Here is a 16,578-nt window from a genome sequence, read left to right on the forward strand (position 1 = left end):
TTTCATGACAGACAAGACATGGAGTTCTGAGACATGCAAACTTCAAACACAGGACACATTACAATATGGAAATGAACAAAATTATTTCTCGTCAGTGTAGCAAATGTTCGTCTGCACCTGAACATTGCATCCATGTGGAGCATTTAAATATGAAACTGAAATGGGTCACAATGCAACTTGACCAAACATTTCCTCTACAAATAATTACCCAAGATAACAACAGTATATACAGTTGAAGTCGAGGGTTTACATACACCTTAGCTAAATACATTTAAACTAAATGTTTCACAATTCCTGACATTTAATCCTAGTAAAAATTCCATCTTAGGTCAGTTATGATCACCACTTTATTTTAAGAATGTGAAATGTCAGAATAATAATAGAGAAAATGATTTATTTCAGCTTGTATTTCTTTCATCACATTCCCAGTGGGTCAGAAGTTTACATACACTCAATTAGTATTTGGTAGCATTGCCTTTAAATTGTTTAACTTGGGTCAAACGTTTTGGGTAGCCATCCACAAGCTTGGGTGAATGTTGGCCCATTCCTCCTGACAGAGCTGGTGTAACTGAGTCAGGTTTGTAGGCCTCCTTGCTCACACACACTTTTTCAGTTCTGCCCACAGATTTTCTATAGGATTGAGGTCAGGGCTTTGTGATGGCCACTCTAATACCTTGACTTCATTGTCCTTAAGCCATTTTGCCACAACTTAGGTAGTATGCTTTGGGTCATTGTCCATTTGGAAGACCCGTTTGCAACCAAGCTTTAACTTCCTGACTGATGTCTTGAGATGTTGCTTCAATATATCCACGTAATTTTCCTTTCTTCATGATGCCATCTATTTTGTAAAGTGCACCAGCCCTCCTGCAGCAAAGCACCCCCACATCATGATGCTGCCACCCCCGTGCTTCACGGTTGGGATGGTGTTCTTCGGCTTGCAAGCCTCCCCCTTTTTCCTCCAAACATAACGATGGTCATTATGGCCAAACAGTTCTACTCATTCAAGGGTTTTTCTTAATTTTTTACTATTTTCTACATTGTAGAATAATAGTGAAGACATCAAAACTATTAAATAACATATGAAATGATGTAGTAATCAAAAATGTGTTCAACAAATCAAAATAGATTTTAAATTCTTCAAAGTAGACACCCTTTGCCTTGATGACAGCTTTGCACAGTCTTGCCATTCTCTCAACCAGCTTCACCTGGAATGCTTTTCCAACAGTCTTGAAGTTCCCACATATGCTGAGCACTTGTTGGTTGCTTTTCCTTCACTCTGTGGTCCGACTCATCACAAACCATCTCAATTGGGTTGAGGTCGGGTGATTGTGGAGGCCAGGTCATCTGATGCAGCACTCCATTACTCTCCTTCATTGTCAAATAGCCCTTACACAGCCTAGAGGTGTGTTGGGTCATTGTCCTGTTTAAAAAGAAATTATAGTCCCACTAAGCGCAAACCAGATGGGTTGATGTATCGCTACAGAATGCCTTGAATTCTAAATAAATCACAGACAGCGTCACCAGCAAAGCACCCCCACACCATCACACCTCCTCCTCCTCCATGCTTCACAGTGGGAACCACACATGCGGAGATCATTCGTTCATCTACTCTGCATCTCACAAAGACGCAGCGGTTGGAACCAAAAGTCTCAAATTTGGACTCATCAGACTCATCAGGACAGACTTCCACCGGTCTAATGTCCATTGCTTGTGTTTCTTGGACCAAGCAAGTCTCTTCTTATTATTGGTGTCCTTTAGTAGTGGTTTATTTGCAGCAATTTGACCATGAAGGCCTGATTCACATAGTCTCGTCTGAACAGTTGATGTTGTGATGTGTCTGTTTCTTGAACTCTTTGAAGCATTTACTTGGGCTGCAATTTCTGAGGCTGGTAACTCTAATGAACTTATCCTCTGCAGCAGAGGTAACTCTGGGTCTTCCTTTCCTGTGGCGGTCCTCATGAGAGCCTGTTTCATCATAGCGCTTGATGTTTTTTGCGACTGCACTTGAAGAATATTTCAAAGTTCTTGAAATTTTCCAGATTGACAGACCTTCATGTCTTAAAGTAATGATGGACTGTCGTTTCTCTTTGCTTATTTGAGCTATTCTTGCCATAATATGGACTTGGTCTTTCACCAAATAGAGCTGTCTTCTGTATACCAACCCTAGCTTGTCACAGCACAACTGATTGGCTCAAACGCATTAAGAAGGAAAGAAATTATACAAAATAACTTTTAACAAGGCACACCTGTTCATTGAAATGCATTCCAGGTGACTACTTCACGAAGCTGGTTGAAAGAATGCCAAGAGTGTGCAAAGCTGCCATCAAGGCAAAAGGTGTCTACTTTGAGGAAACACAAATATATTTTGATTTGTTTAACATGTCATTTCATAGTTCTACAATGTAGAAAATAGTAAAAATAAAGAAAATCCCTGGATTGAGTAGGTGTGTCCAAACTTGACTGGTACTGTACATTTAGGATAAATGAATTACTAGATTCTGGCAGAAATGTCTTCTGGAATATGTTAACTTTCATGTGCCTTAATAACAAACTTGTATGCCATCTGTAAATATAAATAAAATTGTTATATTTTGAGCGTATTTGGTTTAGCCACGGAAAAAGTCAGGAACCTTCCAGCTAGCCATGATTGGCTAAGATAATGGATGGGCTGGACATGCCGAGAGATGAGTTTGTATTGGTCTGCCATGTAGCTCGATTCTGTCTATAACATGCGCTGGTTAGTATGAGTAGATATTTTTTTTTTAAGATATCACGTAGTAAAACTGCAAAAGTGTTGCTCTCCACTTTCTGGAGGACCAAGTTTTGAAATCAGTGGAATATCCGGTGGAATTATGTATGATAGCTAAGGGTTTGATTGCACAAATGCAGAGGGAGTCGAAAAGAGAACACCTGTCTCCTGATTACATCTTCAAACTAAGGGCAACCATGGCATCGGAGACAGAGAGGGAGAAGCGTCGTTCCATGTATGCAGGTAAAAGTCTTGTTAGCTACATTTTCAGATATTGTATGTTTCAAATTTTGTCAAAGTTGTTTTCATTTCAAGTTAAAACATACTTTTAGCTAGCCAGCTATTGTTAGCTGGCTGGCTCTCTAGCTAACGTTACATGTATAATCTGTGTAGTAATATTATTCGTATCTTAGAACCATTTGCATTCCTAGTTATAACCTAATGTTAGCTAGCTAACATTGAACCTGGTTGGTTAGCTACCTGTAGATTCATGCAGGGTAGTAACGTTGTAAGTTGTGATTATGGTTCATTGTTTAGCTAGCTAGCTGGCTACATGTCTAAACAAAAGACTCCGCTATGCAAGTAACCATTTCACTACACCTTCTGTATCCTGTGCATGTGACAAATACTATAGCAAATAAAATCAAAGTGTAACTCAAATTAGGATATCACATTAGGCCAACGAGACAGTGTCGAAGTTCAAAAATTCTGAGGTAGAAAGCCCTGCTTTTATTTCGTCACACTCGGAACCGTAAGCTTTCTGTAATTGGTTCACCATTAACTTGTAAATAACGATCTGATTTGTGAGTATATTTTCCTGTAATAATGAAGAGAAATTAGCTAAAGTGAAGAGGTTGTCAGCTATATTATATGGTCATTATTTGAACTAGCTAGCCAGCTAACATTAGCTAGCTAGCAAGTTCACCCATTTTCAAAGCAGAACTACTTTCCCATTGTTCCTCAACTGTAGTGTATGATATAGCTCTGTCTCTACTTTTATCCATTGTAAAAAAACACAATTTCAAATGTTGCTACATAAGACCGAATTGAGCAGGTTCGTCAGATATGGGGAACCATAAATGTGCTAAACAATTGAGAAGGGAAAATTAAATGATGTGCATTTGTGATGAGTGCTACTGAGTCAGCTTCATAACAGGCAGTCAGGGCTATTGAGGGTGTGCAACTTTTATTATCTGTAAAAAAAATAGAGTGGTGGAAAAAGTAACCAACTGTCATACTTGAGTAAAAGTATAAAATACCTTAATAGAAAATGACTTAAGTAAAAGTCACCCAGTCAAATTATATTTGTCACGCCCTGACCATGTGAACTCTTCTATTTTGGTCAGGGTGTGGCATTTCTATAGTTTATTTTCTATGTTTTTGGTATAGCCTTGCTTTGGGGCCTATTTCTATGTTGGGTTCTGTCGATTCCCAATCAGAGACAGCTGTCGCTAGTTGCCTCTGATTGGGGAATCATATTTAAGTTCCTTTTCCCCCCACGATGTTTGTGGGTTGTTGTCTCTTTTTTGTTGGAGCAGTAACGATACGTTTATTCTCTGTTTTGACCGTGTTATTTCAGTCTGTAATAAATAACATGTGTTCGCTAACAGCTGCGCCTTGGTCCACTTCTTCCTTCCTGCACGACGATCGTTACACTATTTGAGTAAATGTCCAAAGGTATTTGGTTTAAAATATACTTAAGTATCAAAAGTAAAAGTATAAATCATTTCAAATTCCTTATATTAAACAAACCAGATGGCACAATTTTTTTAAATTATTTTTTAAATGTTTTTAAATATATATTTTTTATTTACAGATAGTCAGGGGCTCACTCCAACATTCAGACATAATTTACAAATGAAGCATGTGTGTTTAGTGAGTCCGCCAGATCAGAGGCAGTAGGGATTACCAGGTGTGTTTGGTTGATAAGTGCTTCAATTGGACTATTTTCCTGTCCTGCTAATAAGCATTCAAAATGTAACGTGTACTTTTGGGTGTCAAGGAAAATGTATGGTGTAAAAAGTACAATATTTTCTTAAGGAATGTAGTGAAGTAAAAGTAGTCAAAAATATAAATAGTGAAGTAAAGTACACATACACAAACATGTGGATTTGCTATGCTGCATTTTTTAAACAGAAATAGTAGAGATGTGCTTTGGAAATAGCAACCTGGATTAAATACATGTATGACGATGTTTGCCTGTCCATGCCTTGTATAGCCTACTACTGAAAATGGTACAAATGTATGCTCATATGTCACCTTCATGTGAAGAAGCACAATGATTTTTGCCACCTGAACAGGTAAAATTTATATTTTATGAGCTTTAGCCCATTTTCGATCAGACATATGAGGACGAATATTACATATCATGTAAGGAATACGATTACATAAATGATCAGGTCACGACTAAGGATATGATACATTTCAGAAAATATGTGGCTTCATTCATACCTAAGTATAAAGGCTTAGATATGTCAGCATGTTGACACTTACCCTTACCGGAGTTAGAATATTCTACAAATATGTAAGCGGGTGCATGCGCATCAGGTGCATGTCTTGTATGTATAAAAAGTATGTGTTTAACAACAGTCATACTGTATGATTCAGTGCAATATGCCAATCACATTACTCAAAATATCAGAATTTGTACCAAAAAAAAAGGGTTATGCATTCCAACATATTGGGCAAGAATTAAGAGTGGGCAAAGTTCAATCAAAAGCTTTACCATTGCAAGATTTGATGTAGTCACATTCACTGTGGTTGTCTGAAGTGTGCTATAGAGTTCACAGCTGCTGATGCATCATCGCGATTGGTTATTCCCCGTCATTTGCAACAATGTCAATGAGAGTCATCACAATCTTTTCTTTGCAGTACCTCAAACTGTTGTGATTACCAGCTGAAAAACTTCTATCAGTTTATTTTACTCCTGGCTCAGAGTTTGTCTGTGCAGTGTCTTCACATCCTACTGTGAGCTGAGATTTCTTTTGTGTCCAAAAACAAGTTTTAATAGGATTCCTAGGACCTTTTTCGGAGATGCTTTGTGGATAAGGGCACAGGACTAGGCCTACTCTGTGTCCGGGAAACCGCCCCTTAGAGTGATGTCCATTTCATTTTTATGGATTATCTATCCATCTATCATCTTACATCAAGATCCACATTGTAAAATAAACTTTTGTTCAATACTCTGATGTGTTATCCTCTGGGGCTGTGCTGTACTCAATCTGTACAATAAATAAAATCCAACATGGGGAAAGATCTATTTTTTTCAATCAGGAACAGAATTTAGCAGTACTCACGTGGGGTCCACCAGGGGCATGAGCAGCTGCATGCGTGTGAAGACGTAGGACCAGGTGTAGCTAAGGGCGGTGGGGCAGTGTTTGGGCAGGTGGTCCTGGCGCAGCAGGCTGTAGAGACAGAGCACCCAGGGGTCCTTGACCGACTGGGCAAAGATCCACACGTGGGATGGGCTCTGGATGTCATAGTGGCTGTTGACCAGCATGGAGTTCCACTCAAGCAGCCATTGCAGGTCCACTTGGTGGCCCAACGGAAGAGTGGCCTAAAAAGGGGGTTGGGGATTGGGAGACAGGAGGGTCAGGGGTTAGAAGTCGAGGGTTAGAGGTTTCAGTCAATTCAGGAAATGATCTTCAATTACAATTAAAGGCTATAGACTGTTTATTTTAGAAATCATAAAAAATGTATGCAATTTTTTTAGGTTCAACTGGAGTTTCAATTGCAGTTCTAGAACCAGGCGAAAACTGCCATCCACAATTCTATGATCAGTGAGCAGATTGTTCATACAAATCACTAACGTGATTAATGGAAGCTAACCAGATCACTTGACGGTAAAGTGCATTCGGAAAGTATTCAGACCCCTTGACTTTTCCCACATTCTGTGATGTTACAGACCTATTCTAAAATGAATGAAATCGTTTTTTCCCCCTCATTAATCTACACACAATACTCTATAATGACAAAGCAAAAACAGGTTTTCAGAAATTTGTACAAATGTATACAAAATAATTGATTGGACATCAGTTGGGGAGGCACACATCTGTCAATATAAGGTCCCACAGTTGACAGTGCATGTCAGAGAAAAAACCAAGCCATGAGGTCGAAGAAATTGTCTGTAGAGTTTCGAGACAGGATTGTGTCGAGGCACAGATCTGGGGAAGGGTACCAAAAAAATTTATTCAGCATTGAAGGTCCCCAAGAACACAGTGGCCTCCATCATTCTTAAATGCAATACGTTTAGACCCACCAAGACTCTTCCTAGAGCTGGCCAAACGGAGCAATTGGTGGGGAAGGGCCTTGGTCTGGGAGGTGACCGTGTACCCGATGGTCACTCTGACAGAGCTCCAGAGTTCCTCTGTAGAGATGGGAGAACCTTCCAAAAGGACAATCATCTCTGCAAAACTCCACCAATCAGGCCTTTATGGTAGAGTGGCCAGACAGAAACCACTCCTCAGTAAAAGGCACATGACAGCCCGCTTGGAGTTTGCCAAAAAGCACTTAAAGGACTCTCAGAACATGAGAAACAAGATTATATTGTCTGATGAAACCAAGATTGAACTCTTTGGCCTGAATGCCAAGTGTCACATCTGGAGGAAACATGGCACCATCCCTACGGTGAAGCATTGTGGTGACAGCATTATGCTGTGGGGATGTTTTTCATCAGGGACTGGGAGACTAGTCAGTATTGAGGGAAAGATGAAAGTACAGAGAGATCTTTGATGAAAACCTGCTCTAGAGCGCTCAGGACCTTAGACTGGGGGTGAAGGTTCACCTTCCAACAGGACAACAACCCTAAGCACACAACCAAGACAACGCAGGAGTTCTCTGAATGTCCTTGAGTGGCCCAGCCAGAGCCCGAACTTGAATCTGATCGAACATCTCTGGAGAGACCTGAATATAGCTGTGCAGTGATGCTCCCCATCCAACCTGACAGAGCTTGAGAGGATCTGCAGAGAAGAATGGGAGGGACTCCCCAAATACAGGTGTGCCAAGCTTGTAGCGTCAAGAAGACTCAAGGCTGTAATCACTGCCAAAGGTGCTTGAACAAAGTACTGAGTAAAGGGTCTGAATACTTATGTAAATGTGATTTTTTTTTCTAAAAAACTGTTTTTGCTTTTTATTGTATGTAGATTGATGAGGAAAATAAACAATTTAATCAATTTTAGAATAAGGCTGTAACGTAACAAAATGTTGAAAAAGTCAAGGGGTCTGAATACTTTCCGAATGCACTGTATGTTAAGCGGACTGGGCTGTAATACCCATCCTGAATCACTGTCTGGAGTAATAACAAAGTTATGAAATGTGAGAAATCGTACATAAAATAAGTGGATTACTTAGACGAGCAAAATGCAGCCAGATTTACACAGAAGCTATACTGTATCAGTACACATTGAGGCCTTCAGTCTCCCCTCTCTCTCTCCACCCCCACCCTCTGCCTCCTGTTCTCCCTCTAAAACACACACACAGAGTGCAACAGGGAGAAATGCTCACCGTATCTGACGCTGCCACATGGACAAAACTTTCCAGAACCGCCAGGCTCAGTTGGTCCATGACCTCTATCATGGGTTTGTCATCATCCTGTAAGGTATCACAGAATCCATCATGTTCAACCAACTCTGGTCCAATACTCCGTAACCAGCACACGATTTACTGGTTAACTTTCCAGTTAATCAGCTTTACTATGGAGCTACACTGGGGCTTCGAGTAGGTTTTTAGCTGTTTACATTAGACCTGTAACTTGTTGACAGCGTGAGAAGAGCGCAAGCCACTTTATCAAGCGCTCTTGGGGCGTGAGACATGCATTGAATTCTTGAAGAAAAAAAAAGAGCGGGACATTTTACGCTGAGCAGTGCATACCTCTCATGAAATGAATGGTGTCTCACGCTCCTGCACAAGTTACATGTCCAGAAAATAGCCTTTTGGATGTGATGGTTCCTATGGTTACGCAGCCACGTTTGAACAATACATTTTACAATAACAGCCCGGCGATTTTAACCCAAGTTCTGACCATCCCCCTCTCACCCTTACCTCAGCCTGTCCGATGGCGAGGAACAGGCAGCGTATCTCCCGGAGGATTGCCATGGCCAGTTTGCGCGTTGTGAGCTGACAGGAGCAGAGCAGCAGCAAGGCCAGGCCCTCAATGGCGTGCATCACTGTGGAGTGGGGTCCATGTTCCACCGACACGCGTTGGCTGGAGCCCAACTGCAAGAGCTACAACATACAGCGGACACAGGTTCAAACAACATCTCATTAGAAGAGCATGGCGCACTCACTACAGCGCCAGAACTAGAAGGGGCATTGACACATATTTGTATTCCTTTCTGAATAAACAGAAACCGTGCCCTTACCTTAACTAGTGCTGAGCGATTAGTGCTTTTTTTTTTAGGTCGGTTTGGTTTAAGTTCATTGATAAAACATTATCACAGTTTTTGAATTCTGTTTCAGGGGGGTGGGGGTTCCAACCCAGTGTCATAAACAAAAATACCCCCCTCCCCAACATGAAATATATTTTCATATGACCATCCCCTTGTACTGTAAATAAATCGAACACCCTTCCTCCTCATACAATTAACTCCAAATAATGTTTACGACCACAAATAACTATAACAACTCTGTGTTTATAACCGTAGATCCCGGGATTGCACAATAAAGTCGGGGAGTTATTTCCATTGTGGTCCCTATTTTTACACGAATACAAGTACAATTCTTACAAGCTTGTTTGGCTGGTAGCTTATTCTTTAGATGTTCTGGGGCTGCTGGTGAACCATAATGTGCAGGCATAATCAAAGTGACACTGGACTAGCTCACTTGCAACAGTCTTTAGGGTGTCTATAATAGCTAGGTTTCCATCCAATTGGTGACAGATTTTCATGTGAATATTCAAAAAATATTCCTTTAGGAAGATTTTCCTTTAGTAAATGTAGCGCTGAACCTACATGACGGGAAGATTTTAATTTACCGGACATTTGATAAATGTAACATACATCCATATGCATTCAGATCCAACCTGGCACAGCCAGCACCATCAATAAACGAGGGCCAAGTGAACCACATTTTACGTGTCCTTAAAAACAGCCTATAACAAATTACAAAAACACGATTCCTTGTGTTTCAATGTGTAGCATATGCAAAGCGTTCTAGCCTATTTTTTGGGGGGTGGGGGGGTAGGCTCAGCTGTCAGAGATTTTAGCAGTGCATTTATAGTATCAGGGTATTGCATGCAATGGTGTAGGTGTTCACTGTATGATATTCATATTTTTATAAATATATATACATATATAGCCTATATAAACTAAGAGAAGCTTAGGCCTTACCCCAGAGAGATAGAGATTTGCCTGTGACATGCTATGATACCGACATGTATTTCTTCATGTCAGATGGCTACTGTGTCTGCTATTCAGATATAGAGTACAGAAGGAGGGTAATTAGTTAATTTTTAATTCAAATATTTTGTATAAAGATAAGCATTATATTGTTAGATTACAGGAGTAACTCTGGTTGTCCTGAAAGGGTCTTCCTTACCTCAAGTTTAACTGTCAGAGTCAGTTGGAGCGCCGAGGCACACTGCCTTCATATTATAGGCCTGCAGTAGCTAAAGCTTAATAATAGCCACACCATACCAAACCTTCACAAACGTTTCTTAACTTCATTAGGGTAATATCAAAAGTAAGTCGAGCCATTGTTTTATAGGGAAATTACGAGCAGAAGAGCGAATGTAAATCAGGGTTATTTATCCCTATTTGGGACAACCCCTCCCCCCAGAAAATGTTGATAATGTTGATAAATGTTGAATAAAATAATTGATAAAAGTCCCATGATGGTAGTGCCTGCTCATTACTGCTTATCACGTATTAACCATAACTTATTCACATTACTTTAATAAAATATTTGTTTCATTTGATTAATTTTATTTCATTCCAAGTCATCATCTGGAGCTGCTGCCTATGCTGTCTAACAAAATCATAATTTAAGTAGTTCTTCAACGTAAATAAGGCATACTGAATACCAACTATCAGTCACTTAGATCATGTATTTTCAAGCTTGCAAAGCAACTGCTTTCTTTCCCTCTCGATCTTCTCTCAGTCTCTTGCCGGGTTCAAAACAACTGGGAACTCGGAACTGGGAACTCAGAAATCTCCACCTTCCGACATCAGTGCGTTAAAAAAAAATGGGAACTCCGATTGGGAACAATCTATTTGAACGGTCATCCCTTCTCGAAAAACCAACTCAGGAACTCGGGCCTCTTTCTAAAGCTCTGACTTTCAGACCTGAAGATCACTGACCTCATGATTTGATCTCGTATTTTTCAGAGTTCCCAGTTCTTTTGAAAGAGTGATAAAGGAATTTATATGTTTAAAGTAATGACTAAAGAATTCCACCCTGAAATGTATAAGACTATGTGAAATGTATTAGAATTATAAGACTATGTGAAATGTATTAGAATTATAAGACTATAATCCAATAATGCATGTGTGAGACAAGTTAAGGGTGAGAAATGTATGGTTGAGAAAACAAAGGCCAATTGAACTACACATGGCCTGGTTGTAACTCTGAAAACTGATAACAGGAAAGAGGACCTTTCCAAGGCCCCTCTAATCTAGGGAGGCTTAGGCTGGTAGAAAAGTGATACACTGTGTGTGTGTGTGTGTGTGTGTGTGTGTGTGTGTGTGTGTGTGTGTGTGTGTGTGTGTGTGTGTATAGGTGGGGGGTGGGAGCTATAAAATGACTGTATACATTTTTGACTTCAGAGCTCTTCTTATTTTGAACCCGGGATTTACAACCTCGGGTGAATTGGTCAAAGCTATAAAATAGTTCAGTTAGAACATTGGGAAAAAATTCTCATGACAAAGAGGCATCTGTGTCTGCTCTGCACAGACCGGACAAGTTTAAGCGGGTGCACAATGAATTATGGTCCTTGTAGTTAATTAACACATGTTCTGCTCTAAACTGTGTAGAATATTGACCTGTTGGAAACTACAACTCCCTACTCCATTGCACAGTTCAGGCTTGATCAGATTTATCTCTACAGAAACTACACATCGAGCTCACAAAAAGAAACGGAACAAAATGTAATTCAAATAATTGATCCGACATCGGTCAATTAGTTGTTTAAAGACCTAATCGCTCAGCACTACGTAAACATACAGGCACTTAATGTAGCTACTCATTACACCTCCCAGCCTATATCTCCACTGTAAGAGCAATAAGGAAATGTTAGACAGCCTATCTCTGTTTACTGTACCTCTTCTGGGCGTATCTTGGCTGTGTCGCAGCCCTTCTCTGGGGCTGACAGAGCCAGTCTCCACTGGGTCAACAGCTGGAGCAGCAGCCGGAGAGAGTTGTCCAGTAGGGCCTGAAATCAATCAAGTAGTCAATAAATTAGTCAATCAATCAAGAAATCAACTCATCAAGCCAGCTATCCATACATTAACCCATCCATCCATCTGTACCTGGTGGCTGTCCTGAACCTCCCGCAACAGGAAATTGGTAAAGCCAAACAGGACGTCATCACGCCACTCAGGGAGGTCTACCAGTAAACTCTGGAGGGAGTTCTGGGCTATGAGGCGTAGCTCGTCGTCCATGTGAATCGTCAACCTGGGAGAAAAATAATACACACAATGTGTGTTTTAAAGAGGCAACTGTTTATGTATTGCTCAGTTTACTAAATTCTACTTAAAGTTGAAATCCTTAATTGCTATATAAAGTTTTTGACACACAGTACCAGTCAAAAGTTTGGACACCTACTCATTCAAGGGTTTTTCTTTATTTGTACTATTTTCTACGTTGTAGAATAATAGTAAAGACATCAAAACTATGAAATAACACATGGAATCATGTAGTAACCAAAAAAGTTTTAAACAAATCTAAATATATTTTATATTTGAGTAGCCACCCTTTGCCTTGATGACAGCTTTGCACACTTGGCATTCTCTCAACCAGCTTCATGAGGAATGCTTTTCTAACAGTCTTGAAGGAGTTCCCACATAGGCTGAGCACTTGTTGGTTCCTTTTCCTTCACTTTATGGTCCAACTCATCACAAACCATCTAATTGGTTTGAGATCGGGTGATTATAGAGGCCAGGTCATCTGATGCAGCACTCCATCACTCATCTTCTTGGTCAAATAGCTCTTACACAACCTGGAGGTGTGTTTTGTGTCATTGTCCTGTTGAAAAACAAATGATAGTGGCACTAAGCGCAAACCAGATGGGATGGAGTATCGCTGCAGAATGCTGTGTTAGCAATGCTGATTAAGTGAACCTTGAATTCTACATAAATCACCGACAGCGTCACCAGCAAAGCACCCCCACACCATCACACCTCCTCCTCCTCCATGCTTCACAGTGGGAACCACACATGCGGAGATCATCCGTTCACCTACTCTGCATCTCACAAAGACGCAGCGGTTGGAACCAAAAATCTCATATTTGGACTCATCAGACAAAAGGACAGATTTCCACTGGTCTAATGTCCATTGCTCGTGTCTCTTGGACCAAGTAAGTCTCTTCTTATTATTGGGGACCTTTAGTAGTGGTTTCTCTGCAGCAATTCGACGATGAAGGCCTGATTCATGCAGTCTCCTCTGAACAGTTGATGTTGAGATGTGTCTGTTACTTGAACGCTGAAGCATTTATTTGGGCTGCAATTTCTGAGGCTGGTAACTCTAATGAACTTATCCTCTGCAGCAGAGGTAACTCTGGGTCTTCCTTTCCTGTGGCGGTCCTCATGAGATCCAGTTTCATCATAGCACTTGATGGTTTTTGCAAGTGCACATTTTCCAGATTGACTGACCTTCATGTCTTAAAGTAATGATGGACTGTTGTTTATTTCGCTGTGCTTATTTGAGCTGTTCTTGCCACAATATGGACTTGGCCTTTTATCAAATCAAATTTTATTGGTCACATACATGTTTAGCAGATGTTATTGCGGGTGTAGTGAAATGCTGTGTTTCTAGCTCCAACAGTGCGGTAATATCTAATAAGTAATATCTAACAATTTCACAACAAAACACACAATACACACAAATCTAAAGTAAAGGAATGGAATTAAGAATATATAAAGATTTGGACGAGCAATGTCAGACTGACAAAGACTAAAATACAGTAGAATATAATATAATATGAGATGAGTAATGCAAAATATGTGAACATTATTAAAGTGGCCAGTGATTTCAAGTGAATGTATATAGGGCAGCAGCCTCTAAGGTGCTAGTGATGGCTATTTAACAGTCTGATGGCCTTGAGATAGAAGCTGGTCCCATCTTTGATGAACCTGTACTGACCGCGCCTTTTGGATGATAGCGAGGTGAACAGGCAGTGGCCCGGGTGGTTGTTGTCCTTGATCTTTTTGGCCTTCCTGTGACATCGGGTGCTGTAGGTGTCCTGGACGGCAGGTAGTTTGCACCCGGAAATGCGTTGAGCAGACCGCACCACCCTCTGGAGAGTCCTGTGGTTGCGGGCGGTGTAGTTGCCGTACCAGGTGGTATAGTTGTCGTACCAGGCGGTGATACAGCCCGACAGGATGCTCTCAATTGTGCATCTGTAAAAGCTTTAGGTGCCAAGGGTTTTAGGTGCCAAGCCAAATTTCTTCAGCCTCCTGAGGTTGAAAAGGCACTGTTGCGCCTTCTTCACCACACTGTCTGTGTGGGTGGACCATTTCAGTTTGTCAGTGATGTGTACACCGAGGAACTTGAAGCTTTACACCTTCTCCACTGTGGTCCCATTGATGTGGATGGGGGATGCTCCCTCTGCTGTTTCCTGAAGTCCACGATCAGCTCCTTTGTTTTGTTGACGTTGAGTGAGAGGTTAATTTCCTGGCACCACACTACCAGGAACCTCGTCTCGTCATTGTTGGTAATCAGGCCTACTACTGTTGTGTCGTCTGCAAACTTGATGATTGAGTTGGGGGCATGCATGGCCACGCAGTCATGAGTGAACAAGGAGTACAGGAGGATGCTGAGCACGCACCCTTGTGGGGCCCTTGTGTTGAGGATCAGCGAAGCTGTTGTTTCCTACCTTCACCACCTGGGGGCGTCCCGTCAGGAAGTCCAGGACCCTGGGTTCAGACCCAAGGCCCCGAGCTTAATGATGAGCTTGGAGGGTACTATGGTGTTGAATGCTGAGCTATAGTAAATGAACAGCATTCTTAGGTATTCCTCTTGTCCAGATGGGATTGTGAGGGTGCGATGGCGATTGCATCGTCTGTGGATCTATTGGGGCGGTATGCAAATTGGAGTGGGTCTAGGGTGACAGGTAGGGTGGAGATGATATGATCCTTGACTAGTCTCTCAAAGCAATTCATGATGACAGAAGTGAGTGCTATGGTGCGACAGTCATTTTATTCAGTTACCTTTGCTTTCTTGGGTACAGGAATAATGGTGGACATCTTGAAGCATGTGGGGGCAGCAGACTGGGATAGGGAGAGATTGAATATGTCCGTAAACACTCCAGGCAGCTGGTCTGCACATTCTCTGTGGACGCGGATAGGGATGCCGTCTGGGCCGGCAGCCTTGCAAGGGTTAACACGCTTAAACGTCTTACTTATGTCGACCATAGAGAAGGAGAGCCCACAGTCCTTAGTAGCTGGCCATGTCAGTGGCACTGTGTTATCCTCAAAGCGGGCGAAAAAGGTGTTTAGCTTATCCGGAAGCAAGACGTTGGTGTCCGCGACGTGGCTGGTTTTCCCTTTGTAGTCTGTGATTGTCTGTAGACCCTGCCACATACGTCTCGTGTCTTAGCCGTTGAATTGCAACTCCACTTTGTCTCTGTACTGACGTTTTGCCTGTTTGATTGCCTTACTGAGGGAATAACTACACTGTTTTCTATTCTACCATATTCCCAGTCACCTTGACATGTTTCAATACAGTGTTTCGTGCTTTCAGTTTAGCGCGAATGCTGCCATCTATCCACGGTTTTTGGTTTGGGTATGTTTTAATAGTCACACTTGGAACAACATCTTCTCTACACTTCCTGTTGAACTCAGTCCCCGTGTCCATGTATACATCAATGTTATTATCCGAGGATACCCGGAATATAACCCAGTTCGCGTGATCAAAACAATCTTGAAGCATGGATTCCGATTGGTCAGACCAGCGTTGAATAGACCATAGCACGCGTACTTCCTGTTTGAGTTTCTGCCTATATAAGGGGAGGACCAAAAAGGAGTCATGATCTGATTTGCCCAAGTGAGGGCGGGGGAGGGCCTTGTAGGCATTTCGGAAAGCTGAGTAGCAGTGGTTCAATGTTTTTGCAGAGCGAGTGCTACAGTCAATGTGTTGGTATAACTTCAGTAGCGTTTTCCTCACATTAGCTTTGTTAAAATCCCCGGCTACAATAAATGCATCCTCAGGATATGTAGTTTCCAGTTTGCATAGAGTCCAGTGTAGTTCTTTGTGGGTTGTCGTGGTATCGGCTTGAGTTGGAATATACACGGCTGTGACTCTAACCAAAGAGAATTCTCTCGGGAGGTAATATGGGTCGGCATTTGATCGTAAGGTATTCGAAGTCGGGTGAACAAAAGGACTTGAGTTTCTGTATGTTATCACAATCACACCATGAGTAGTTAATCATGAAACATACACCCCTGCCCTTCTTCTTCCCGGAGAGATCTTTATTCCTGTCTACACAATGAACTGAGAACCCAACTGGCTGTACAGACTCAGCATATCCCAAGAGAGCCATGTTTCCCTGAAACAGAGTATGTTACAACCCCTGATGTCTCTCTTGAAGGAGATCCTCACCCTGAGCTCATCAACTTTATTATCCAGAGGTTGAACCTTAGCGAGTAATATACTCAGAAGCGGTAGGGGGTGTGAATGCC

The 16,578-nt window shown here is 41.5% G+C and overlaps 1 protein-coding gene across 8 annotated transcripts in view; it reads right to left on the reverse strand.

Moving 5' to 3' along the window:
* Positions 1–16,578, reverse strand: part of LOC115162863 (protein furry homolog) — a 273,622-nt gene that overhangs the window by 145,965 nt on the left and 111,079 nt on the right. For all 8 annotated transcript variants that reach the window (XM_029714316.1, XM_029714315.1, XM_029714320.1 and 5 more), the window contains exons 18-22: positions 12,211–12,355; positions 12,003–12,113; positions 8,789–8,971; positions 8,252–8,338; positions 6,046–6,305 (exon numbers count right to left, since the gene is read on the reverse strand). In XM_029714316.1, the coding sequence (XP_029570176.1) occupies positions 6,046–6,305; positions 8,252–8,338; positions 8,789–8,971; positions 12,003–12,113; positions 12,211–12,355 (786 nt within the window). The remainder of the gene's footprint in view (positions 1–6,045; positions 6,306–8,251; positions 8,339–8,788; positions 8,972–12,002; positions 12,114–12,210; positions 12,356–16,578) is intronic.

The sequence above is a fragment of the Salmo trutta genome, chromosome 26, assembly GCF_901001165.1.
Source record: "Salmo trutta chromosome 26, fSalTru1.1, whole genome shotgun sequence".
NCBI lineage: Eukaryota > Metazoa > Chordata > Actinopteri > Salmoniformes > Salmonidae > Salmo > Salmo trutta.